Source organism: Pimephales promelas, chromosome 15 (genome assembly GCF_988280905.1).
Source record: "Pimephales promelas chromosome 15, fPimPro1.hap1.1, whole genome shotgun sequence".
Classification (NCBI taxonomy): Eukaryota; Metazoa; Chordata; class Actinopteri; order Cypriniformes; family Leuciscidae; genus Pimephales; species Pimephales promelas.
Window position 1 is genome coordinate 23,606,466 of NC_142783.1, and position 27,169 is coordinate 23,633,634.

General features: G+C 37.1%; 2 protein-coding genes across 2 annotated transcripts; both read left to right on the forward strand.

Moving 5' to 3' along the window:
- The first annotated feature begins 9,462 nt into the window (after positions 1 to 9,462).
- Positions 9,463 to 17,500, forward strand: vgll2b (vestigial-like family member 2b). The gene is made up of 4 exons (XM_039674087.2): positions 9,463 to 9,816; positions 10,410 to 10,716; positions 14,956 to 15,375; positions 16,730 to 17,500. The coding sequence occupies exons 1-4, from the start codon at positions 9,730 to 9,732 to the stop codon at positions 16,771 to 16,773; spliced, it is 858 nt and encodes a 285-aa protein (XP_039530021.2). The 5' UTR covers positions 9,463 to 9,729; the 3' UTR covers positions 16,774 to 17,500.
- A 4,080-nt stretch (positions 17,501 to 21,580) lies between these two features.
- ctsl.1 (cathepsin L.1) lies at positions 21,581 to 25,742 on the forward strand. The gene is made up of 9 exons (XM_039674086.2): positions 21,581 to 21,674; positions 21,839 to 21,939; positions 22,537 to 22,679; positions 22,770 to 22,967; positions 24,498 to 24,689; positions 24,790 to 24,955; positions 25,086 to 25,191; positions 25,296 to 25,398; positions 25,555 to 25,742. The coding sequence occupies exons 2-8, from the start codon at positions 21,840 to 21,842 to the stop codon at positions 25,393 to 25,395; spliced, it is 1,005 nt and encodes a 334-aa protein (XP_039530020.2). The 5' UTR covers positions 21,581 to 21,674; position 21,839; the 3' UTR covers positions 25,396 to 25,398; positions 25,555 to 25,742.
- The last annotated feature ends 1,427 nt before the right edge of the window (positions 25,743 to 27,169 follow it).

Genomic DNA, 27,169 nt, shown 5'->3' on the forward strand with positions numbered 1-27,169 from the left:
GGCTATTAGAACATAAAAAAATGGCCGAGCCGGTTTCACAGACATGCCTTAGACTAAACCCGGATTAGGTTCAATTAAGACATTGTAGTAACGTTAGCCTTTATAAAAGTGTCTTATAAAACATTACTGATGTGCATCTTGAGACAAAACAATGAATGGCACAGATGTCATATCTGTCAATGCAAGTTAGTTCAGTTAAAACAGCTCAAACGTGCATTTTAGTCTGGGGCTAGTTTAAGACGTGTCTGTGAAACCAAGGGAGAATATTTGAAAATTTAATCTAGAAATTTAGACAATGTAGAAAAACCGTAAACCAAATAACGTTAGTAGCCTAAATACTATAGGCCATAGGAAATATTTATTTTCAACGAATTAACAGTAATTTTTTTTAACAATTAAGTTATTACAAAGTATAAGAACACATTTCAGCCGTCTATCCTGACAAATTTTAATTATTTTAGTAGGCCTACCATAGTCCACAAATGATACGTCGAAGGCAGGCAACGGCACCTCAGTGGCGGGAAACAAGCTTATTGGTGGTTGAAAGTAGGTCTAAAAAAAAAAACAATCTGCTATCGTTTCTATTGATAAGTTTACATTGTTATTGTACGCTTTGTATGATGAACTGTGAAAAACGCAAGCACTAAGAAAGCCACAATAATAATATCTGCACTGACACCTGTAGGCCAGTAGATGTCCTCATTATTATGCAGCACATTCATTTGAACAAACGTTGTCTACTTTAATAAGCCTGCATGCTACTGCTTTATGTTTTCTTTTCAAGAGTGATGTACTTAATTACACTGTTAACCGAAAAATAGGCTGCATTGTTTTTGTTTTGTTTTTTTACTTTTAACATGGGAGATAGGCCTATGCACTTTGATGGTGTCAACTTTCAAAGAAGTTTGATCACGAGAAGGGTGGCAAGCAGCAGTTGTGTGATCTACCAAGTAATGCATTGCATTTTAAATAACACACATGCCATTGTTCACACACAAAGCCAGAAATTTAACAATAGCTGCCTTACCTTTCTAGTTTTTTTTTTTTCATATACAATTAAATCATATACAGACAAAAACTGATTATATATTCTAACGCATATATAATGGCACAGAATCCCATCAGGAATATCACTTGGTCCACCTCAAAGCTCGAACACAAGCACACACAACTTTTTTCTCAACTGTAACTGAATAACCAAGAAAAGAGGAAAAAGGGGAAGTTGTTATTGCATGTGTCACATTTGAAGTTCCCACAATGCATATACCGGTAATAATTTTTAGTCAATGTCATGATTTGCATAATGTTACTGTCATTTGTAAATAGTTGAGATGTTCACATCGTTTGGGTTTAACACTCGTAATAAAGAAAAACCCAATTTTCCCACATACTTAATTTCAACAAATTTTCCATGACATAAAATGTCTAACATTCACATGGCTGTGATGTCAGCTATGCCTATCTATCATTGATGCATATGACAGTTCGATGACAAGTGAATTTTATATTTAAAATGGATAGTACTGATCTGAGTAGAGTGTCCAACACTGACATTGCACAGGGGTGACGTTAGTATATGTTACATGACCCTGTGAGAAATAAGAGATGGAAAATTATTGGATAAAGTATTTGGTTTGAGTTGCAGAGTTGGCAGGGCAATGAACTTGTTATCACAGAGACAGGCTTTATTTTACAGAAAATAGATTCAAGAATTCTTACATAATTTTACATAGATTTGGAAGTCTGGTTGAAAGTGTTTTTTTTTTCTTCTTCTTTCTCCTAGACCAGGGATGGGAAACGTCTGTCCTACAGAGATTAGCTGCAACCATGAAAATCACCTGCCAATAACTTTCTAGTAATCCCGAAGACCTCGATTAGCTTGTTCAGGTGTGTTTAAATAGGTTTGAAGCTAAACTCTGTAGGACAGTGGCCCTCCAGGACCAAAGTTGCCCATACCTGTCCTAGACCCTCTCTGATTGGTAACCAAGGGCAGAATTACAAGTTTATTGGCCAATAAAAATAGCAGTGAACTCTATGATGTCATCTCTGAATAAATCAATCTTAATCTGAAATGTGAAATGCACATGAAATGCAGAGTAATATGGAATTCCCTAATTAGACTAAATAACAAAATACTTTATGCTGAATTTTACATTGCCCTTTAACTTTGAGTTCCAGAGATCATTTTATAGTGTGCAATAAGAACTCATCTGCATTCCTGGCATTCTGAGGCACCAACATCTGACTGCAGCGATGTAAATTATCGCTGTTGGAGCATGTGACACAACAGCTTTGTAACTTCATCTTCACTTCAATCAGTTCATCTCTCTCTCTCTCTCTCTCTCTCTCTCTCTCTCTCTCTCTCTCTCTCTCTCTCTCTCTCTCTCTCTTCTCTCTCTCTCTCTCTCTCTCTCTCTCTCTCTCTCTCTCTCTCTCTCTCTCTCTCTCTCTCTCTCTCTCTCTCTTTCTTTCTTTCTCTGTGGGCAGTAGTGCCCTCCTGTGCTTGTGGGACAGGAATGTTCAACAGCAGGGTGACAATCTCCTGCTAGCCCTTCACGCACACACACACACACACACACACACACACACACACACACACACACACACACACACACACACACACACACACACACACACACACACACACACACACACACACACACACACACACACACACACACACACACACACACACACACACACACACACACACACACACACACACAATGACATCAGCTGCTTGTCTACATCGCTGGGACACTCCAGGCTGCCAAAGGGGGAATGTAGCACCCGTCAGTTACTTCAGCCATGCTGCTTGTTCACGTACTATCCATTCTGAGTGGGTTAGCTTTTAATAAACAGGCCCAAGGAGAAAGTGTTTGATGGAGATAAAGGCCACTGAGAGAAGAGGACAGGCACAATTAATCATTCATGTTAACAGTTTTAACATGTTAACAGTAAGTTTCTAGCTTTATTTTAGCTTTGGGTTAATATAATATAATATAATATAGGCCTAAATTATATAATATAACATGAATAAATAATCTAAAAAACAAGATTTAACATTTTAAATTAAAAGGCAATAAAACGTTAAAGATGATAATTTACTTTTAAAAAAATCCTATGGCTTAAAGGCCAATAAATGGTTTGTTGTGAGCTTTGTTGAAGGCGAGAATTTATCTATAAGTAAATTAAGCATAATGATCAAACTAGATCATACTAAAAGTCATACTAAACCCCATGATCATAATTACAATAGTTTAAATTATGATAAGATGCACCAAGCATCAAACATAAAAAACATAACTGGACATGTGGTGATCTTGTTCAGTCTGAAACCAGATTTTAATCTTGAGATAATCCTACATGACAATCAAGCATCTTCAGTCCCTCCTCTTATCAGATGCAAAAACTTGAAGCTAAAGTTAAACAAACATTAGAGCTCTGATTATAGTGCAGAATCAGACTGCTTGTGGCTTTTGTTGTGGTAACAGACAACACACACTTATCAGGCCCTAAATGCAGGCTGTTGTTTCAGGGCCCTCACAAGATCTGGCTCCCTATATAAATGGTTGAGTTTCCAAGTGGTATGGGGAGGGTTTTGTATTTATTTTTAGGAATTAAATTTAATTCAGGCAGCGGCTGAGTGTGTAAAGCTGGGCAAGGTTTAGTCTTCCCCTGGCCACGAACTTGAGACTGGTGTGGAATTTTCTTGTTCAAACCACTGGATGCTGCTGCTTCTGATCGCATTTAGAGGGAAAAGCTGCCTATATATTATCTGCTGGGCTAGGATATTATCTGTTTTTTGCTGTCGTAAAAGCATTGGCAAAACAGATTTGGCAAACGATCTAGTGTATTTCTGTGTTTGGAGAGCATCAGCGGTTTCTATTTACGCTGTGTTTTTGCAGTATTGAGCAATGTAGCCAATCACAAGCATCTGTTGACCTCTTGAACACAATGGCCAATCAGAGGTGTTTAGGTTAGAATCCACTCACCACTCAAAACGGTTGAGGTTTTGTCTATTGTTGAGTTCTGTGCGTCCTCTCTGCAAATCCTCTCATTATAACAAATTGCAGAATTACTTAAATAAGAGATTCATTGTGTAGTCAGCTTTATTGGGTAAAACTTTAGAAAACTGTCCCATCGTTAATGAACTACACAGGAAAAGGTGGGTAACGCATTATTAACATTCCAGTAACGACTATTAACTAACAATTAGTAATAGTGCTCTCTTTAGCCGCCATTGTCTGTCCTATCCAATGGGACCTGGAAGCCAACTTCGTCGAAGCCACCCGCACTGTACCTGCTTTAGCGTGAGGTCCTGAGGGACAGATTTATGTTCCATTTACTCTCAGGCATGTTTCAGGAAGGCACCATGCCATCTCCCTGAAGGGAAACTCCAATTGCTGCCCATTCCTCACCAACCCTGGTCTACAGGAGTGGACTTCATCACAAACCTACCTGCCTCTGACTACTTTACCTGTATCTTTATGGTCGTGGACCAATTCTCGAAAGCCTGGCACCTTATCCCCTTGTAGGATTACCATTGGCTAGTGACTTCTGAGGCTCTGTTTAGTTATGGGTTTCACAATTACAGCTTACCTGAGGACATTGTCTCAGACCAAGGACCTCAGTTCAACTCCAGAGTATGGAGACCATTCTTCTTTCTCTTAGGTGAGTCAATGAGTTTAACAGCCACGATTGAATGGGCAGACGAGAGGAAGATCAAGGAGATAGGATGCTTCCTGAGAACGCTGAGATTGCCATAGCCACCAAAACATCTGGAGCCGGTATCTTCCCTGAGCAGAGTACGCCCAAAACTCTGTGCACCAATCCTTTCAGTGCATACTCGGCTTTCTGCTGCCCCCGTTTCCCTGAAACTCCACCTCCTCATTCAAACTCACCCGAGTGATTTCCCGCACATGTCACTAATCATCTGGTTCTTGCATAAACAGTATAGCCATACTCATCCACATATAGTTGTCTTACCAGACTTCCTGTCTGATCATCTGCCTGTCATCATCATCCTCATCTTCAGACTGCATCCATTTTAACAAGTCCCGGGTCATCCTGCAAAAAGACAAAGAACTGTTTACAAGTCATTCAAGTGCCTTTCACCACGTTGTGATATTTACCTGGGCTGTTTCTTTGAATCTCTTCAATAAGTACCTGAGAACATTGTTCCTGTTGCCTGTTCTTCAGTACACTGACAATTATAGGTAACTAAAACTAACAAAATGTAAAACCCTTTTCTGTTTTATCTGTTTGAGGTTTACTATAAGTGGGTTTTTGCTGTTTTTTCCTCTTTGTTCCTTTTCCCCACTTGTAGTTTGTCTCCAAGGTTACCCATTGTTTGATGATCATTTGCACCTGATGTTCATTTAGTTGATGGTTTGTTCTGTGTAAGCTCTTCCTTCTGTTTGTTATCAGTTCACGTCGTTTACATTGGTTGTTCTGTTCATGTTCTTGAGTATGTAAATAAACCTTTTAACTGCTTGCAAATAGATCCTGCAATCAACTTTATTTCAACCAACTGTATTACATAATACAAACATTTGCATAAATAAATATCAAAACATATATGAATATTTGGTTTAAAAATGTTTTAGAAATGTTCTTTATTATAGCATGTCACAATGCTCACAATAGTCGAGGTGGTGATGGGCAGTGGATAAGACACATGCCTTTGGTGTGAGAGACCAGGGTTCGAATCCACTGTGAGACACCCATGAGTCCCTGAGCAAGACACTTAACCCCTAGTTGCTCCAGAGGCGTGCGACCTCTGACATATATAACAATTGTAAGTAACTTTGGATAAAAGCATCAGCTGAATAAATGTAAATGTAAACAATGCACGTATTTCATGGCAACTAAAACAAGCTGTAAGAGAATCTGATAGTATTGCAGAACATGAAAATCTATGAGTGATTATTATTGCTCATAAATATACAATCCTGTAATATGTTTTACATGGTATTTTAATCCCTGTGATCACCTGACTGAGTTGTCAGTTTAGTTTTATGACTGAGAGAATTTGTCTAGCGTCAAGGGTCTAAGCCAAACAATGATGCAATCAGTGTTTATTTTCTCTTTGTTCACAAATACACACACACACAAAGGCATAGTCTTTGGAAGATGGTCCTAGATAGTGAATGAAACAGGAATAAAGAGAAATGGTAGGAGAGAGAGAGAGAGAGAGAGAGAGAGGGGGGGGGGGGAGGTTTGGGGTGACGAGGGGGGCGTCTGTCCTTCTTCTCTGTTCCCTAGTTTGGTCACTCAGAGCTGAACATCAGGGGTCATTCGCTGTTGCTCAGAGATTGTGATACAGACTGTGCTAGACATCACACGCATACGCATATAGTCATACAACCTGTTTTCTTAGTAATGACAAATGACTTACTGTTCCAAAAAGGAAGGAGAGAGGGATATGTGTTGCTGGGAAGACTTTGAGAGGGACAGAGGGAGAGAGAGAGAGAGAGAGAGAGAGAGAGAGAGAGAGAGAGAGAGAGAGAGAGCAATCGGTCATGGCCATTAATATATATGGTTCCTCCCTCATGTGGTCATAGTGCAGAGTCTGTTTTAAACCCTGTGCTGCGTGTCATCAGGAGCAGCTGTCCGTCACGCTGAAGCTCTCAACCCCTTTCCCTGTGGCATTGCATCATTCCCTCTGTATCCCAAAAAAACACACCAATGCGAGTAAAGTTTCAGAGTGTGCTTCAGCCCAGACAGACATTAGATGGGCAACAGCATGTCCATGACTCCAGAAAGCATTCAGATAACATGTCTTTTAAATGCATGTAAAATGAGAGGTTAATAGTCTCAGACCTCTTGACCTCCAGCAGGGAATAGAATAGTTAAGCATGTACTCATGACAGCAGTGTGGCGCTTGATCCAACTTTGTCTTAAGTGTCCGTGTCTCTCGTTCCCGTAATTGTATGAATATATATTAACGGTGTCGTTTGAACAGGCCATTACAATGCATTTGCATGAAATTCTGCAAGTGATTTCTTTAGTTTTAATACTGATCAGACAATATGTGACAGTATAGATGGAACCTGCTTAAACAATGAATAATATCTTGTTATATAATGTACACTCTTAGAAGAAAAGGTTCTATATAGAACCTTAAAAGGTTCTATCAGCGCTACGTATTTGGAACCCAAAAGGTTTTATACACTCTTTAAAAAATGGTTCCTCTGGGTTCTATATAGAACCCTGGGGTTCCATACTTGGCCAATAGAACCTTTTACCAAAAAAAATGGTTCTTTATAGAACCATTTCTGGTTCTAAATAGAACCATTTCTTCTAAGAGTGTATGTTTACCTTTAATATAATACTACTACTACTACACTCTAAAAAATGCTGGGTTGTTTTAACCCAATTTTGGGTCAAATATGGACAAACCCAAATGTTGAATTAAAAAATGCAATTAAGAAATTTAACCCAACAGCTGGGTTTGTCCATATTTGACCCAAAATTGGGTTAAAACAACCCAGCATTTTTTAGATATAATAATGAATTATAATGAAAAGCACACTTTAGATTAGGATCCAATTATCAAGTTAACCAATTATCAATTAACTAACCAATGACTTTTGCTTTAATAAACCCGCAATTACTGATAATTAATAGTTATTAAGTTGTTTAGGTGTTGGGATGCAGAATAAGGTCATGCATGCAGAATAAGGCATTATGAATAAACAGCTAATATCCAAGTAATATGCTAATAAGCAACTAGTTAATAATGAAACTTGGACCCTTTGTTACCTAATGATATTATTATTATATATTTTATGTAATATTTACATTTTATTAGGTGATTTGCATATTTCTTTTTGTTTCAGAGTTTATTAAAAATGAAGAGAAAAAAAAAACGACAGCTGGTAGAAACGGTTGGTCTAAAAAAGATCAAATTAGACAGAGTTTATTGGTCAATTGAAGCTGACATAGTTCTGGCACACATCGCCTCTGTCGACCCTGAGCAAACACTTCAGAGACATTCCTCTCTGTTTAACACTGCTGGATGAAATTCTGCAAATATTCCACACGATTCTCTTAACGTTCTAGAATGTCTGTCAGAAACCTCCTGGCACTCAAGAGCCAATGTGCACATATTAATATCTGAGAGAATATCTAAAACAGTTTACAGAGCAGGATCTTGAGGAGGCTCTTTCTCGAATAAAATATTAACAGCTTTGGAATATTATTCTAAACAGTGGAACAGAGACATTGGGTGTGTGTTTGACTGACCTCAAGTTTGTTTAAGTGAAGGTGATAATGTGAGCTAGATTTGAGAGGAATCTCTTTGCTGAAGTGCTGGTATGGATTGGGTGTCCAGTCTATACCTCACACCAATGTGCCACCCTGAGAATCAGCCAAATACCTTCAATGTTCTTCAGCGCAGCAAGTTAAGTTTACTACAAACGTTTTGCTTAGTACTGCTCTAACAGCATACACATATTTATAATATTTTTCTCTCCAAATTATGTAAATGAAAGTAAATTTTATTTTAGAGTTTTTATTTTATTATTAATATGCATTTATTTTATATTTACAAGTTTTTATCATCATTTTTATTGTATTAAGTACAAATATTATTTTAAAATATATTTAGGGCTGTGCAATGATTAATTGCGATTAATCGCATCCAAAATAAAAGTTTGTGTTTACATAATAAATCGGTGTGTGCTGTGTATAGTTATTTTGTATATATAAATACATATGCATGCATGTATCTTTAAGAATTAATTGCACGTAAATACTGTATATATATATAATCTTTATTATATATAAATATAAATATGTTATATATGAATAACACATTTTCTTAAATATATACATGCATGTGTGTGTATTTATATTTACAAAATAACTATACACAGCACACACACATATATTATGTAAACACAAACTTTTATTTTAGATGCGATTAATCGCAATTAATCTTTGCACAGCCCTAATATATATATATATATATATATATATATATATATATATATATATATATATATATATATATATATATATATATATACTGTATATATGTGTGTGTGTGTGTGTGTCTGGTTAGGCTACACAATGTAAATTAAGTAAACTACATTTAAAAAAATCTAAACTGATGTCCATGTAACACACACACACATACATATTAATTTATAAATAACTTTATCTTTTAGAAGAAAAATATTGCAATAGCATATCACAGTTTGAGACAAACAAAATGTTTGTAACTCTTATTTCTCTGCTATCATTTTAACCCTGTATAGGCCTATAGGCCTACTTGTTAAATTTGTGTTAGCCTATAGAAAAATGCTTTGTATTTATTTTGCATATATTCAAAAAAATCTATCACGTAATTGGTTTGACCATTAATCATGGCAGGAATGTTGCCTGTCCAGTAGCCCAAAACTCACGGACGTTCTCTGCATTGTGTGGATCACGCAGTGAAAATTTAGAGGGTTGTCGGGGGTCTTGCATGGTGGGAGGGGTCGTCATGTGAAGCTCTGTCTTGGACACATTCTGTGGTATAAACCAAACCACAGTCCAGCGAGCGCAGCTGTCAGGTGTGCGTCACCTTGACCACTGATCAGTCTCCGCGCGCTCTGCTTACCGACACCGAGATGTTGTACTGTCCTACCTGACTTTCCTTAACTGTTTCTCTGCTTCTGCACGTGAAACAGAGCGCGACTGTCCCTTTGCCTGCGAGCCAAGAGGAGCGAGCGGGTTATCATGAGTTGTCTGGATGTTATGTACCCGGCTTTTGGTCATTACCCACCGTACGCGCACAAAGCTTCAGCATTCATCAGCACATTACCGGTAAGCCTATGTGAAATGCACTAATTACTTTTTAATTAAACATGCAAGTTTTTGCGTATTTTATCCTCACCTTTTATTGTTTATATATGACGAATATGTTTGCTGTGTGTGTGAGGACGACTAGACCGGGGCACGTTGTCACACTCCAGTGTCCATCTCTCAGTCAGTATAGGCGCAAACCTTCAAGTCTTGGCTATTAAAAACAGTTGAACATTTCCGTTAATGCACAGAAATGCAGCTCACAAAGATTCAGCTCATTGAAGACATTGACCTATTGCTCTGGGCAGGTTGTATGAGTATATATTAATTTTAATTTTGAGGAAAGAATTCAGAAAAATAATCCTTATTTAAGAGAGTTTCAATTTCATTGGTGTAACTGGATTTTTGACACAAATCTGTAAAGTGTAAAGTGTTCAAAATGTAACTTTTCTGTGTGACAACTAGCCTGGTCTTACCAATATCTTTAATATCTGCAATTGCATACACTCTTATAGATTTATAATCATATGGTTCAGACACACAAACATAAACATTGACACAGTCAGACATACAACAAAATGTGTCACTGGTTCACAACTACCTAATTTTCATAGGCACCCCTTGGTCTGAGAAGCCCCTCGTCTCGCTGCAGGGATCTGATGGACAGCGTGGGGGTCCCGGTTTCTGCCAGAAGCTCCAGCTCGGGGGGTCCGTCTCCATCCCCATACTCTTCTTCCGGACAGGTAGAGGAGACTACGAAGGACAAGGAGGTCGGGGAGGCAGAATATCTGAGCTCACGATGCATTCTCTTCACCTACTACCAAGGGGACATTAGCAGCGTGGTGGACGAACACTTCTCCAGAGCTCTCAGCACCTACATGGAGGCCGAGGGCAAAAAGAGGCACAGCGATCCCAGCACAGGTGAGAGTGTGGGGAAAGTGTCCATCAGTTTGATCTGAGATCTGATACAAATGGAAGAAAAAGGCACAAAAAAGGGAATTCAATAATTGTGCACAAATTATCTCATCTAAGCAATCTCATCTTATATGCATTCAAATGAACTGCACAGGATTTGAACATCAATTTGAACTTAAAGGGTTAGTTCACCCAAAAATGAAAATTAAGTCATTAATTACTCACCCCCATGCTGTACCAACCCCGTAAGACCTTCGTTCGTCTTCGGAACACAAATGAAGATATTTTTGATTAAATTTGAGAGCTGTATAACTACCACATTGGCTCCTAAAGGACTGCCTCTTGACGGCCCAGAAAGTCAATGAAGAAAATGTGTAAATATCCCAAGTGACTACCGTGGCTCAACTATATGTTTATCAAGCGACGCGAATACTTTTTGTGCGAAAAAACAAACAAAAATAACGAGTTTATTCGACTATTTCTTTTCTTCCTTGTAGGCCAGAACGAGACTTCCTTAGATTTCCACGACGCATGCGCGAGATTTGCGATCTGCTTACGCCAGCTTACACTACTTCAGATCGCAAGTCTCGCGCATGCGTCGTGGAAATCTAAGGAAGTCTCGTTCTGGCCTACAAGGAAGAAAAGAAATAGTCGAATAAACTCGTTATTTTTGTTTGTTTTTTCGCACAAAAAGTATTCGCGTCGCTTGATAAACATATAGTTGAGCCACGGTAGTCACTTGGGATATTTAAACATTTTCTTCATTGACTTTCTGGGCCGTCAAGAGGCAGTCCTTTAGGAGCCAATGTGGTAGTTATACAGCTCTCAAATTTAATCAAAAATATCTTCATTTGTGTTCCGAAGACGAACGAAGGTCTTACGGGGTTGGTACAGCATGGGGGTGAGTAATTAATGACTTAATTTTCATTTTTGGGCGAACTAACCCTTTAATGGAACTGAATGAAGCTGCTTGTTAGAACAAAGTTCGAGAGAAATGAAAGAATGATGGATTCTTAAAGGGATAGCTCACCCAAAAGTTAAAATTCGATTATTTATTTACTCTTCATTCCAAACCTGAGCGGGTTTCTTTCTTCTGCACTGTTAAAGTGCATTGAAAGATCTTTTAAAATCCACTATTACAAAGGTTCCTTATAGTGGAAAAATGTTTTTTCTATTGCATCACTACGAAAACCCGCTTTTGGAACCATTATTTTATAGAACTTGCATTTTTTCCTGATGTGCAGTTATAATGTTAGTATGATTTGTACACAAAAAATGGTCAGAATTTAAAAATATAAGGCCATTTTCTACCCTGATTTTAGTCCTATGATTTGAACTCTTGGTTTTAAGGGGCATGGTTGCTGTGAGACTTCAATGTAAACGCCCACCGCTATGATTGGCTAACATATTTGCATATAAATAAGTATTACCTGTGGAACTCTCTCAAAAACTTTTACTACAGTGGCTACCTTTTTACTATTACAGCTGTCGAGATGAACTAATCTTGAAAGTGTTGATTATAACATTAGATTTAGATCTACTCACGTTGCATGAAAGGTTGCAGCAATAAGCATTGTAGTCGATGACAGACAAGTCTGTAGATTGACAACTTCACCAATTATAAAGGAAGAGTTCATTCTTCGCTTTCTGTATGTAATTCAATCACACTATTGAAAAAAAACGAAGTCAAATTGACCGTTTAGCCACTTGCTAAATTTACTTACGCAATAAACAAATTTTGTTTCAATTTGAGACAAACAACATCTGACTTACATGAATCATGACATTTCATAAATCTATAATCACAGATTAGGCATTAAAAGTAATACGGTTATTTACAGTAATGTTGTGGCATTTCTGTCAGGTCCGTCTTACACGATAGATTGGGTTGTCAGAACCAAGTCCTAAGCCTATTCATTTATACCCACAATGTAAGATCAAATTTAGCATTTTAATCAACAGTACATTTTTTGTTAACGTTTTGTCATGGAGTATCGCAATAATATCGTATCAGGAGTTCATCGTGATACGTATCAAATCGTGACATCCCTAACTCTTACATGTCAAAAGATCAAATTTAATTTCTCCATTCATGACCTTTTTAAAGTCAATGAGTTTCAAACTTCGAAACGGTCAGAATGTAAGACAATAACAGCTGAAACAGCTGTGTTCTGCATAAGAAAGAAAATCATATGAGGTCACGATATCATGAGAATATTAAATAAATGTGCCGCCTTTTGTGCCGCCAAGTGAGATTGCGTGCAGAGCCTGTTGAATACCAGATCACACAAGTGTCTTCAATGTGCTTAATGTGTGTGTTTACCTTTATGAACCTTTGGTATATTCCCTCCCTCCCTGTGACATCTTCATCTAGCCTCTCAGACACTGCCTGCCTCCCAACAGATACTATGTTTATACGTGGCGGTAAGCGCAGTGGCTCGAGCTCATATCGCGTTCAAACAGCTCACAATACCAAGTGTCAGATTTATGAGGAGCTCGTCCACCCCTCCTCTGATCACGACTACATCACTGGTGTCTTTTTTCAGAAGAATTCTAAATATAAAAGTAACAGCTAAAAACATACTTCACCCCTCCCTCCACATTCTACAAGGGGTTACAGGGGGCGAGAGGGTTAGTAAAAACAACAGGTGAGGGCACGAGCAGAGACAGGGTTCTGCAGGTCTGTGGAGGTGTTGTGGAACTGACATGACAGTAGAAGAAAACCACATGCGGTTGTCCAGGTTTAAACTTCTGCCTTATATAGACCTTTAGGACAGACAGAGACTGTCATAGGGGCCATTCCCACAGAATACAGGTCAGTGGAACTGAAAAAAGACAAGCTCTTGAGCTGCGTTTTTAAAAAGGGTTCACAAGTGGCAGCAATGGGTGCAAAAATAATCTGTTTGGCATGGTTAGGGATAACAACTGTTGGTTTTCTGTTTCAGAGAACTTCTTTTCACTTTTAACATGTAATGTGCGAAACACTGCAAAGGATGTGAGTCAATCATGTCTGTTTTTCTTCAGTAAAACATATTTTCTTGTCTTGACCTTTTCTTTTGTATATCTTTAATGGGTTTTCTTACTCCTTTCTAGCTCTCTCTCTCTCTCTCTCCGTCTCTCATCTCTCTCATGTGGCTGTGTGTATTTCTGTGATGTGTGCTAAGCTCTTTAGGAGCAAATGGAACACCATATGATTCCATCAGAAAGACATCTGAGGGCGTGGGGCTGGAAATCATGTGAAATCATGTGACAAGCCTGACCTGAGAGTCTAAGGTGCAACAGCCTTATATGTGGACAAATGAGACACATAGAAATGTAATCTCAGCTTATATGATAATATGATAACTAATTGACACCTGCGTGCAAATTATGGGGGGGTCTGACCGCTCTTATTAAAGCTTAAACACTCCAAAGGCAGTTTCAATGGTGTTCACACACAACATTTCAGTAATCACCGATGTGAGATTACAGGTTAGTCAGAGCCCCCTAAAGAGATGCTAGTGAAGCGAGGGCATATTTGCCTGATGAGGTCACCATAACAACAGTAGAAATTAACTTTCCATTAAACTTCATTAAACATTCTTAAACAGATTCCCAAGGGCATTATTGCACGTCTTACCTACCTGCCAACACATATTTCCACACCTCCGTGCACCCTGTTTGTGCAGACATCACATGTCATCAGTGCGTTCAAGTCAGGCTATTGTGACGTAAACCAAACAGGGAATGGGAAAACCAGACGAAGCCCGCAAATCCCAGGGATACAGTACATCCAACAACGTTCTGACAAACACAAGGCCAAGAGCATGAATAGAGATCACTGATAAGAATTAGATGGTGCTGATGACAATCAGCAGCTGATCAGCGACCACGCCCACACTCATACACATACACAAACACAGCGCGAGAAAGAGTGAATTCATGAACCGTGTTAACACTATCAACGGCAAAATGAATCTGCAGCAGATAGCATTTTTGCCCCAAGCCACCATTAGTGTCTGACCCTGAACAGTAGTAGTACTGTACTGTCATTTTTAATAATCATTTTTTACATTTACATACCACAAAAATGTTTTGTTTATTAGTGCCACATTTTGTTGTGTGGGGCATACCTTAATAGCTCACCTAAATTTATGGACAGCAAATCCTTAAGAAGTTGATGCTCCCCAAATATTTGTATAAAAATGTACAGTTTCTGTCCGGTCTCTGTTTCTCTTTGTCATTCTTTCTTTCTCTCCCCATCAGAAGCTTCATCCTCAAGCAGTCGACGCAGTTTCCCTCCATCTTTCTGGGACAGTAACTACCCCCCTCTGCCCAGCCGTCCCCATTGTGATCCCACAGGTGCTCCCACCTACGCTATGGACCCGTACGCCCAGGCCTTGCACCCCGGTCTGCCTCACTCACACGCTCACCCACACCCATCAGAGTCCTGGAGCTACTCTCAAAGCCAGCCCTATCCCCCACCACGGCCCCTCCATGAACTGTACTCTAATCCCGGGCTGGATGCCCACTATGGACCTCTGCTGATGCCTGCCGTCCGGCCGCCTCATCTCTCCACGCTGCCTGGGCATTATGAAGTGGGAAAGCTGGAACCCACTGCAACATGGCCAGGGCTGCTTCCGCCTGGGGAAGTGGCACAGAGTCTGGCTCTCAACATGGAATCAGGTAAGGTGTTCCAATGTAGGCAAAACAGCTACAAAATAAAAGATAAAAAGAGAAGAATTGAATGCGTCCCTAAAGAGCGTACTTCTTGAAATTATGATTATGTTGATTTATAAAAATTGCATTACTTTAAAAAGGGAAAAAATATACTAACAAGGTTGATGCCAATCCTGGAGACACAACATCAGAAATGTCAATATTAACAAATAGAATTCCCTTATGAAAAGAAAATATATTTCCCTATATATGAATGATTTATATATTAAATGGTTAACAGCATATTTGTAAATATATTGAATAATAAGGAATTCCCACTAAAAAATTAAAAAATATGTGACAATATATTTACTAATATAATGCAATTGTATGTATGTTCAGTAATAAACTTCATAATAAATATATAATATGTATATGTGCTCAGATATGGTAATGCATGTGTAATATATTGCAGATACTGTTACTCATGCAGCATAAACACACAGATATAGAGAATATTTTCAAGCTAGTACACAAAAGCACAAGCACACCTGCATGTACTAAAGTATTTAATTCAAGAAGAGACAATTACTGTGCTGAAGATTGCACTGTCATTACTTTAAAATATAGTAATTATCGGCTTAATAGTCTTTGACCAATTGTCAACCGAACCACAGGCTCTACTCTTCAGCACGATGGTAACCCCAAAAACTCAGACATACCAGAAAACCTCTTAGATTTCTTTAAAATTATTATTGAGTAAGACATTAAATAACACTTAATTTTAACATTTACTCTCCTTTAATGGTCAGAGGCAAAGCATGCGAGGAACTAGAAATCTGTTGATTTTAAATTCCGTGAATGTGTGTGTGTGTGTACCGTAAGAGTAAGTCAGCATCAGCATGCAATTCACTATCAAATTTACTTCTTACAGATAAATGTAAAAGGGACACATCTGTTTTGTAGAACGGTCTGTACCTAAATGCCAAAGACATGCCTATTTTAAAATGTAAATATAATGCATAAAAAAACCCTATAGCTTTTTTTAAAACTGAACATTGTGAAAACGTGATCAATAATTTGCAGGTAAACTTTTCAACTTTTCAATTAATTTCACAGAGCCTCATTTTCCAAACTAACTGAGAGTTTACCAGCAATTACCCCTTAAGTTTTCAGAATGTTCCGTTAAGAAAGGTGTATGAATTATGTTAAAAGCAAACAAAACACATGCCCTACAGGTTAATGGCAGGAAATGGATTGTTTGGCCTCAGTTGTTGGTGCTTATTATATAAAGAGTTTGCAGCCACCATGGAGATTGTGTGTGTGTGTGTGGGTCCTCCTTGTTTTCAGCCTTTGTGTTCATGTCTGCTTTGCACCGCAGGTCTCCAGCACCACAAGAAAGGGAAGGAGCTGTACTGGTTTTAATGAGAAGCCCTTCATCGACCACCCAATTAAAGCCTGCAGTTTGGCCCATTGTAGCCGAACTGTTGTTTCTTTAGCCCCCGCGCACACCGGCTCTCCACCAGCTCTGCACACGCTCTGAACACGCTCCAGGACTATTTGTGTGCACCATGGAGATATGAAATAGGTTGATGAGAGAACGCCTGGGGGAGGCAGGGGCACTAGATGACATGGTCTTTCTGTTTTTGATCCGTTTTCCTCTTTTTGATCTTTTTTTAATTAATTTATTGTGGTGAAAAAAATCCAGCTTGCCCTCTTCGGTTCTCTGTTTGGACGTTGAGACGCAAGAAACATCGCATGGTGCAGTATATATGGAATGATACATTTCCTAAAAATCTGGCTGTTTATATTGATTGAATAAGGATGGCAGTAATATGTTTGTATTGTATCTTTGCATTATTTTTTTTCTTCTCATGTACAGTATTTTTATTTATATATACAATGGTATTTATGTGTTTCAATTAAAATAAATTCACGGCCAGTGCTGTTTTTTTTTCTCGCTTTTTGTTTTTTCTTAACATGGTGTGAAACAGTTCAAATAAAAAGATCTCAAAGAATTAATAAACCAAAAGAGTGAAATAAAATTATTTCCCAAGTTACAGTAATAGAACTGAAAAGGTTACATTGATGTTGTTATAAGGGGAAAGTCATTTGAGGTGTATTTTTTATGTTTCGGTCTACTTGAATTCAAAATGAAAAGACTAAAAATGCAAGAAGGTGTTTGTATTTCCTTATTAAACATGCATTTAAATACAGTATGTTGCCTTGTTCTTGTCATGACCTATTACTAATTTCAAAAAGATATGGTTATATGTTATATGTCTCAGATTTGATTTGAACATTAAAAAGCTGATTTGTCTTCATGGCATCCAAAGTATAAACCAAAGAAACCCTTATCCAGCTAACATGTTAGTCATAGGAACATTGAACGTGTATGTTGGGTAATGATGAGCTCCTGAAGCCTAGATTTAATACTGTGTTTATGTTCCTCTGGAAGGAAAGATGTTCCAGGCTTATCACTGATGTTGTAGGGCACAAACTCACTCTTGTCCAATGATGAAATTATAAACGGGTGCATGAATAGTTGGTTCCTCTAAGACTCCCCTGCCAAAAACATGACAGCCAGCTGGTACAAAATCTCTGTCTGTCAGGGACTATTTATATTCATGTTTTAAGCTAAAACAAAAGCTAAAACACGTTTCCATGTTTTATGAGGACTTTCCATAGACATGATTTTTATACTGTACAAACTGTATATTCTATCCCATAATCCTAGCCCACACACATCGACGCACACACGCACACACACACATTTAAAAACAAAAACAAAACATGACTGCCCGGTCATGTAGGCTATTGCAGTTGTTTTTTTTTTTAAAAATGGTGTGAATAGAAAAAATTCTGAGTTATATTGTTTTTTATATGACAATCATGTGTTAGATGGTAAAATATTTGTGTCGGCAGATAATGTCTGTCCAGGACACAGATACAGTCAGTCACTTGACAGAAGTCGTAAAGATTGTATACTTCAAACATGTGATCAGAAATAATGCATGCAAGTGGTTTTTTGTCATGTTGGCTTCTCTCATGACTTGGTTACCTGGTTTAGATCAGTCATTTGCATTTTGTTTTGCTTCAGAGCCCAGATTTTACGTTGAAGATCAAGTGGCACTCCCGTACAGAACCAAAATTGCACAAAAGTATGTATATACATATTAACTGCACTCAACAATATGCAAAATGATTAACTGTGCAATTTTAGAATTTTACGACGTCAATAATTTTTAATGTTTTTGAAAGTCTCTTATGCTTACCAAGGCTGCATTTATTTCTAAAATACAGTAAAACCCCTATTGTGAAATATTATTAATGTAATATAACTGTTTTCTATTAAAATATATATAGTTTCCTGTGATGAGTTTTGTGACCCACCAGACCTATGTACAATACAACAATATATAATGAAGCATTCGAATTTATAGTAGACAATAACGAGAAAGAATGCCCGTGTATGCACAAACAAGAATACATACAATGTATACTAAGCACTAACACACGAACACACACAAATGCCTACGTATATACATTTCAAACTGCCACAAATCACACGCACCAATCAAGCTGATGTCTGTAGTTTGTCCATTCCATTCAAAACAGTTCATTGTCCATTTAATGGGAACTGCAACACGTTCCCCTAAACCACATCTGACATGTTCTTCAAATGCAGGGAACTTTGCTGTCATGTCACTTGATCTTTAACCTCTGTCATCATGACAATGCAAAAAACAGCTGAGAGAGACTGATGAATGAAGGTGAATAATCTTTGGCAAGGCCTTGACTCCACAGAGTTCATGATCATCTGAGAGGGTGGCAAAAATATTATGTCGCTACTTGAAAGAGACAAAAGGTGATAGAGAAGCAGGGAGGATATGAAGAGTTCAGATGCAAAAGCCTCTAAATGCCATTTGAAATTTTCTTCATTAATGATGATTTTTATCAAACTTGTATATTTAAGTTCAGTAATTTCACTTAAATAACAATTCATAGGTAATTATCATTGCCATTTAAGTGAAATCACTGAACTTAAATATACAAGCTTGATAAAAATGATCATTCTAGAAGAAAATTTCAAATGGCATTTAGAGGCTTTTGCATCTGAACTCTTCATATGTTAATGGGGCAAAACCTTGACTGAGGTAAACAGGATGTCTGATGTGCGGTAAAACTTTCAAGGAAATGGAGGCAAGCTATGTGTTTCAAAATCTTCCAACTCAAACGACATTTCACATTAACAGGAAATCAAATGCTATATTAATCACAATGTTTACAGGCAGAGAAGAGAGAATGAGTTAAAAAAAACAACACAGTACACAGTGTGTAGTAAAATCATTGTGAAAAAAATACACACGTGAATGTTTTGACAGGGAAGCTTCTTATCTTTGCCTGAGGCTTCTTAAAATGAATTTTTAATTGTATTGACTGTTTAATTGTATTGAATTATAATTATTGGGCCATAAGATACAAAGAAATGGAGCCTTTTTTACAATTTAAACAATAAATTCTGCTTTGTGGCTCTAATGTGTCTGACCTGATCGCTGTAGTCTGAGCTTCAGTTAAAGCTGCTCATGAACCGATCATCTCTTCCTTCTAACTTACCTGTAGTTAATTTATCAAATAAACATGAAGGAACATAAGAAGGAATGTTGTTTTAACCACGGAAAGACTTCAGTACACTGTGTTTTTCAAGTTCGAACCCTCCAACGTTTATCTACAAAATTAACTCTCTGGGTTATGATTGGTCTGATCGCCTGTCAATCAAATTCCCTGCGAAGGGTCAATTGATTGGATCATTGTTCTTCCCTGCTCTGATGACATGTTGACTGGCATGAGGATAGAACAACCTGTCAGTCACTCACATAATATCACAGCAACAATAAGCCCCAACCATCCAACAATCCAATCAATTCCCGATGTACAAAATCAAGTCCTGCATGTTTTTCTTGTTCGAGAAGCCGTTTTGCTCAATACCATTTTTTCATATTTTAATCATTTGGATTAGAATATAAGACATCTCTGTCAGAGGGTAAAATTATTAATGATGTAGACCTATAACTTTAGTATTTAAAATTTTAGTATTGTTTTATTATAACATGCAATGGGATGATGAAATTATTTTATTTTCATTAATTTACAGTAAAATTGTGTTCTTTCATGTGGGTGTGCCGATATACAAGTTTGAACAGGAAATAAAATCTATTTTGTTGGTCGCTTTTGGTATCTGAGAGCTTTTTAACCTGGACACAATGACATCAGCAAGTCTACAAAATAGATTTGATGCACTTTTAATTAAAAATGAATTTAATAATTTTAATTCATGATGTTAATGGAATTTTTTTACATATATTTTATTTATGCATTTTGTTAAGATGCCTTTTAATACTATAATAATATGGAATAAATAATTCTATGGAATAGATATAATATGGAATAAATAATTCTTATTCTGTATTTGGTTCAGTTTTTCAGTTTGTTAATTAGAATAGATAAATTAAAATAGATAGATAGATAGATAGATAGATAGATAGATAGATAGATAGATAGATAGATAGATAGATAAATAGATAGATAGATAGATGGATAGAAGAGGCATATGATTTGAATGAATAAATAATTTATCATAAATACTGCATTATTCCATAAAAATAAGAATTATCTATTTTGATTTTAAGGAGAAAACTTAATTAAAACACAAAATTATTATTTTATTTATGTCTATGCTGTGTTTAACAAATGAGGATGTTTTCAGGCATTTTTAGGAACATGTAGGAACTATAGCTATAACACACACACACACACACACACACACACACACGCACATACGTATACCGGCTCTGAAAGAATATGTCACATGATGTGTGTTACTGGAAGTGTAGTAAAATTGCAAAAAAAAAAAAAAAAACTGCAAAAATATTTATGATTTATCTCAGGGTGTTGTCATGTCACTGTCATGAAAGCTGACCGTTTTTTTTATATGCAAACAACTTAACTCATATACAGCTGCACTGAAAAAGAAAAAAATCAACGTAAAAAAAACCCTGTAAAAATAAAACAGAATAAAAGAATCACTGATCGGTAATTACAGGAAACTTCCCTCTACGCAGCATTTTCCCCAGCATTACACCCAATTGTTGTTGCGTAATTTCCCCTCTATTTTTCTCTACACTCGGCATCACTGTTTTTTATGGGTTTATGAGAGGCACCTGATCATAGACACTAAAGACTCCTATAAAAACTCAGATCTTTATTCTCACAAACACTGAAACACAGCTGACTGACATCAAGGAAATCTATACATTCCATCACAAGTAAGTACTCAGGTTTAACCACATTTCAGACCTATGGAACTATACTGGAACTATACAGAAACATGTGTGGGAGTGTTATAGAAGAAAGGAAACAGTGACATATGCCACTCAGTTCTGTTTTAACTTGTGCACCTCAAACTTGTCACATCTCTTTCTTTATGCAGGATGAGGCTTTTGGTTGTTGCTGCTGCTTTTCTGGCTGTTGCCAGTGCTGCCAGTCTTTCTCTGGAGGACATGGAGTTCTACGCATGGAAACTGAAATTTGGTAAGAGAGTTTCCTTCTTTAGTTGTATTAAATTGGGAAAAAGATTCAAAATGTTCTCTTCTTTACTGAATGAAAAAAACTAGACCAAACAGACAAACACTGAAGCCGTTCAGACTCAGACAGCGAGCAAAGACAAAAGTGCCAAAAATGCAAACAGTAAAGAGTAATTTTTGCATCTGGATCATGGTATCAAACAGGTTTCTTATGGGACACTGTGAAGGTGACAAAAGTCAGGAGATGCTTGTGAATGTAACATTGTTGTAAAAAAAAAAAAAGAAAGAAAATGGTTTGTTTTCCACATATGAAATTTCATAATAAAAAGCTATATTATATAAATTATATATTTTTTTAATATAAAAGATGACACTACTACAATCAAACTAAATTCATTTAAATCAAAACTAAATTGTCAGTCAAACATCACTTGCCTTTTTGCTAAATGTTTGATTTGCTTTATACACATTTCATTTATTTCTAAATATTTTGTTTTTACTAACAAATGGCTATTTCAACACTGAAACTAGCAAAACCTTTGCAGAAATTAGAAGTTAACGCTGTTTAAAACAATGCCTCATCAACTTTTCTCATGTGCCTCAGGTAAAAACTACCGTTCAACTGAGGAAGAATCTCACCGTAGGATGACCTGGTTGTCCAATCGCAAACTGGTTTTGGTCCACAACATGATGGCAGATCAGGGCATCAAATCCTACAGGCTTGGCATGACATACTTTGCTGACATGGTAAGAAATTAAAATGTTGTCAAATATGTTTGTTCTGCTTTACTCAAAAGTTTAGAATTCATGATATTTCTTCCACCTATCCTCTCTCAGACCAACGAGGAATACAGACAGGTGGTGTTCCGTGGATGCCTGGGCTCCATGAATCACACCAAGGCCCGTGGAGGTTCTACATTCTTCCGGCTGAGAGATGGCGCTGTGCTGCCTAATAGCATTGACTGGAGGGACAAGGGCTACGTGACCGATGTTAAAGATCAGAAGCAGTGCGGATCATGCTGGGCCTTCAGTGCAGTAAGACCCACATTTTTGCCATTACAAACAGATCTTAAATGACAAATGCTTAAACACTCCATATAGTCCGGTTCAATGGCAATGGCCGTTTTAGCTTAAAATTTTTCTCAGCGTTACTCGTTGTAATTGCATTTTTACAAACAATTATGATTAGAGAGCTCTTTAATTCAATTCTTATTACTAACATTTACAATTAGAGGGCTCTACAATCTAATTTTTACTAGTAAGAATTCCAATTAGAGAGCTTAATTTAATTTTTACTAGTACAAATTACAATAACAGAGCTCTCTAATTCAATACTTACTAGAAAAATGCAGTAAAAATGTATTTAGAGAGCACTCTATATTGGAATTGTTAAGAATTTTACTGTAAGTTGCTCTAAGCAATGTCACAAGTTTTTTAGGCCAAAACTCTTTAAGTTTGATATGGCCAGGCCAACACACGACTAAAGAGACGATGTTCCGATGAACAGATCAAAATGCAAAAATTAAGAAAAAAGGGAAAAGGAGAAGGAATGCATGAAGTCCCGAATTTACATCAGAAAAGACTTTGAAAGGTGGCAAGAACTCTGTCGGCAATCCGACATTCAGGTAGCTCTGTTTTTGCTGGACAGGTGGGTAAATCCAGTTTGGTTTTTCTAAATAGACTTTCATGTTCGCCTAACATACACAAGGATATAATTAGCTAGAACAATGCAGTCAGCGCTAACTTTGGTGAATACAACATAGGTGTCTAGCAGCTAGCGATCGATTTCTATTGTAAATGATCAAGCTAACTCACAGTAGGGCAACAGTTTGTGTGAATCATTCTGTTTATGAATTTAAATGTTCATTCATAGCCTATTGACAACTTTGACTATATTTGTTTACAACAGAGCCGCTGTTTAAGCTATTAACTTTCTATTATAGCGTCCTTGTATGGGATCTAAAGGTATAACGTCAGGTGGTAAAACGTTTTATCGTGTTTTTCAAACCCGATCTCACGGGAATTCGTACGAATTTTACGAGGTGGCTAATTCGTAACAATTCAAACGACCTCACTCGTACAAATTAGTACGATTTTGCTAAATCGTACATATTTTACGAATTGGCCAATTCGTATGAATTCGTACGATTGACCTACCCCTGACCCACCCCTAAACCTAACCATCACGTGGGTTTAGACAAATCGTATGAATTCGTACGAGTGAGGTTGTACGAATTAGCCACTTTTTAATCACTCGTACGAATTGGTTGTGAGATAGGGTAGGTTTTTCCCGGTAATGTTTCTCTTTTTCTGCATTCTATGAAAGCATTTATCTAACTTACACCTTAAATGAAGTATCAGTAAAACTACAGGGGGAGGGGACGGGATGAGGAGGAGTTAGAGTCTAGCTAGCCTTTGACAATACTTTGAACATCGGTACTTAGAGTACCTTTAATTTTTAAAATGCAATTACGACAAGTATGCTGGCAACATTTGAAGCTAAAACGGCTTGCCATACCAGTTCAGCATGCCTCTGCTGCTATTCATCCCTCTTTTGTCTCTCAGACTGGTTCCCTGGAGGGTCAAACATTCAAGAAGACAGGAAAACTGGTGTCCTTGAGTGAGCAGCAGCTGGTGGACTGTTCTGGTGCTTATGGGAACATGGGCTGTGATGGGGGACTAATGGACCAGGCCTTCCAGTACATCGAAGCCAATAAAGGTCTGGATACAGAGGAGTCCTACCCATATGAGGCTACGGTGAGTCCTAACAATGTTAGTGAGAAAAAAATCTCAACCGTAAAACTTCAGCTGAGGTTTTTTTGTAAACCATTTTTGCTCATCAATATTCTCCACACAGGATGGTCAGTGCCGTTTTAAACCAAGCACCATAGCTGCCACTTGCACAGGATACGTCGATGTCGCCAGTGGGGATGAAAGTGCACTACAGGAGGCTGTTGCAACAATCGGCCCTGTATCTGTTGCTATCGATGCTGGACACAGCAGCTTTCAGCTCTATGAATCTGGTAACTGCCATCGCCTATTTTTTATGTGTTAGGTTTTAAATGTATTCTTTGAACACTATTTATTCATCTTTTAATTCTATATTTGCTGGCTAATTAATGGACAAGCTAATGTACTGATTATTGTTTCTAGGCGTCTATGACGAGCCCGATTGCAGCAGCTCTGACTTAGATCATGGCGTTCTGGCTGTTGGTTATGGAACTGGGACTGGAGGGGACTATTGGCTTGTTAAGAACAGGTTAAGAAAAAAGAACAAGACAACGAAACAAGAATGATTTAACAAATTGATAGTACACGACTGAACAGAGAAATGGCTAAATGCTCAAACTGCTGTGATTTTAGCTGGGGGCTGGAATGGGGAGTCAATGGCTACATCATGATGGCAAGGAACAAGAACAACCAATGCGGCATTGCTACTGCAGCCAGTTACCCTCTGGTCTAATTGGTGAGGTTTTATGCTAATATGCTTTTATGGCTTTAGTCAGAGCACTGAATTGGGGGCAAGTTTTATTTAAAATGTAAGACATAGGCTTACTTTTTTAGATAAATTCCATAGTTTACATAATAATAATAATACTAATAATTTTATTATGTTCTGCAGGAAAAGGGACCTGGAGCAGATGGGAGAAAATTAAATGTGAACCGATTCTACAATAATACCTCATCATAATTGTAATTTTATTTGAATGAAAATTCATTTATTAAAAAAAACTGATTTTATAGCTATTGTTTTTATTTTCAAAACACTATGTTAACACGAAATATGGAATAAAAACAAAAATGAACGTATCAGTGTGGGGTATTTGTTATTATCAAGCATATTATTATAATGACTGTAAGAATTCATGAAAATATGATAACTGAAAGTTAAACTTAAGGAGGTGTTTCAGTAAAGTTTATTCCACAAGAAAGTCTCTCCAGGTTTATTTGTAAGGAACATATGCATTTTTATTTTTTTATTTTTTTTATTGAAATATAAAGTTTTAAAATAGACCCTGTGATACGGCTTCCTGTATTCACTATTTATTGGGTACCACTTTATTTTGATGGTCCCTTTTGAACATTCTGTCGACTATAAGTAACTTTGCAACTACATTTCAACTATATCTCTCATTAGATTATTAGTAGATTGTCTGCTTAATATCTGATAACTCTTTATTGTGATGATCCTCCAACAAACATTCTACAAACTATAAGTAACTTTGCAACTACATGTCAACTTATTCTATCCCTAACCCTACCAGTCTAATAATACTATTAACACTCTAGTGAGAGTTAGTAGAGATGTAGGTGCAACCTTACTTATAGTCAACTGAATGTGTTAAAGGGACCATCCAAATAAAGTGAAACCATTTATTGTCATTATTAGTGGCTTTTGTGCAACCTCAAACATAGCATATGTTCATTCATAATCTAATTTTCAAATACACATCAGTGGCTCTTTTTGGCACATCAGTTTATGCCCTCACAAATACCATATTTACCATACAATACAATAGTTCTTTTTCCCCTGTTAGCCACGCGTTTGTTCTATTTTTAAAAAAAAAAAATACAATTGTTTTTTTTTTTAGATAATGCATGTCATCAAAACAATCCATTCAAGTCAATCACGATCAAAAAGTTTATTTGACCTATGTGCAGACCTTTGTGAACTTGACAACACAAATACATTTTATACCCTCTAGTGGTGTGAAAGAAAATGACATGAACCCATTAATGTCTCCTACACCCCCCTTAAAACAGTAGGCCTATGTACTTTTATTTAGACTGCATACCTCACAGACTTCATGAGAGAGTTTGTATCTTTATTTTACATCTTTATTAAAACACATGGATATTTTTTATGACATGACTTGTCTTGCTTGACTTTAATATTTATTTTGATAGCATACTAACTACGGATTTCGGTCCGTTAAAAATAATTCTATATGCTTTTGAATGCATGATTTAGTTTTAATGTTTTCAGTTTTTAACAGTTTGTTTTTGGTAATAATTCCACAGTGATTTCCTGATTCCAAACATATTGTCAAAATTTACTTTACAGAAAATGACTTGGCACATTTTCCTGCATTCCAGGCACATTGTCACAGCTACATATATCAGCAGTATGTGCAAACTGAGTGAAAAAACATCTTACAATTTCCTGGTCACATTTGACCTAAAAAAAGTACTTTGCATTTATCTCGTTAGGTTCTCATGACAACATTGCCGTAAAA

Excerpts from the sequence above, each read along its gene's own strand:
- ctsl.1 (XM_039674086.2), top strand. The coding sequence starts at position 21,840 with ATGAGGCTTTTGGTTGTTGCTGCTGCTTTTCTGGCTGTTGCCAGTGCT. Across the intron at positions 22,680-22,769 it reads TGACATACTTTGCTGACATG|ACCAACGAGGAATACAGACA; the intron begins GTAAGAAATTAA and ends ATCCTCTCTCAG. Across the intron at positions 24,690-24,789 it reads CCTACCCATATGAGGCTACG|GATGGTCAGTGCCGTTTTAA; the intron begins GTGAGTCCTAAC and ends TTCTCCACACAG.
- vgll2b (XM_039674087.2), top strand. The coding sequence starts at position 9,730 with ATGAGTTGTCTGGATGTTATGTACCCGGCTTTTGGTCATTACCCACCG. Across the intron at positions 10,717-14,955 it reads GCACAGCGATCCCAGCACAG|AAGCTTCATCCTCAAGCAGT; the intron begins GTGAGAGTGTGG and ends TCTCCCCATCAG. Across the intron at positions 15,376-16,729 it reads GGCTCTCAACATGGAATCAG|GTCTCCAGCACCACAAGAAA; the intron begins GTAAGGTGTTCC and ends TTTGCACCGCAG.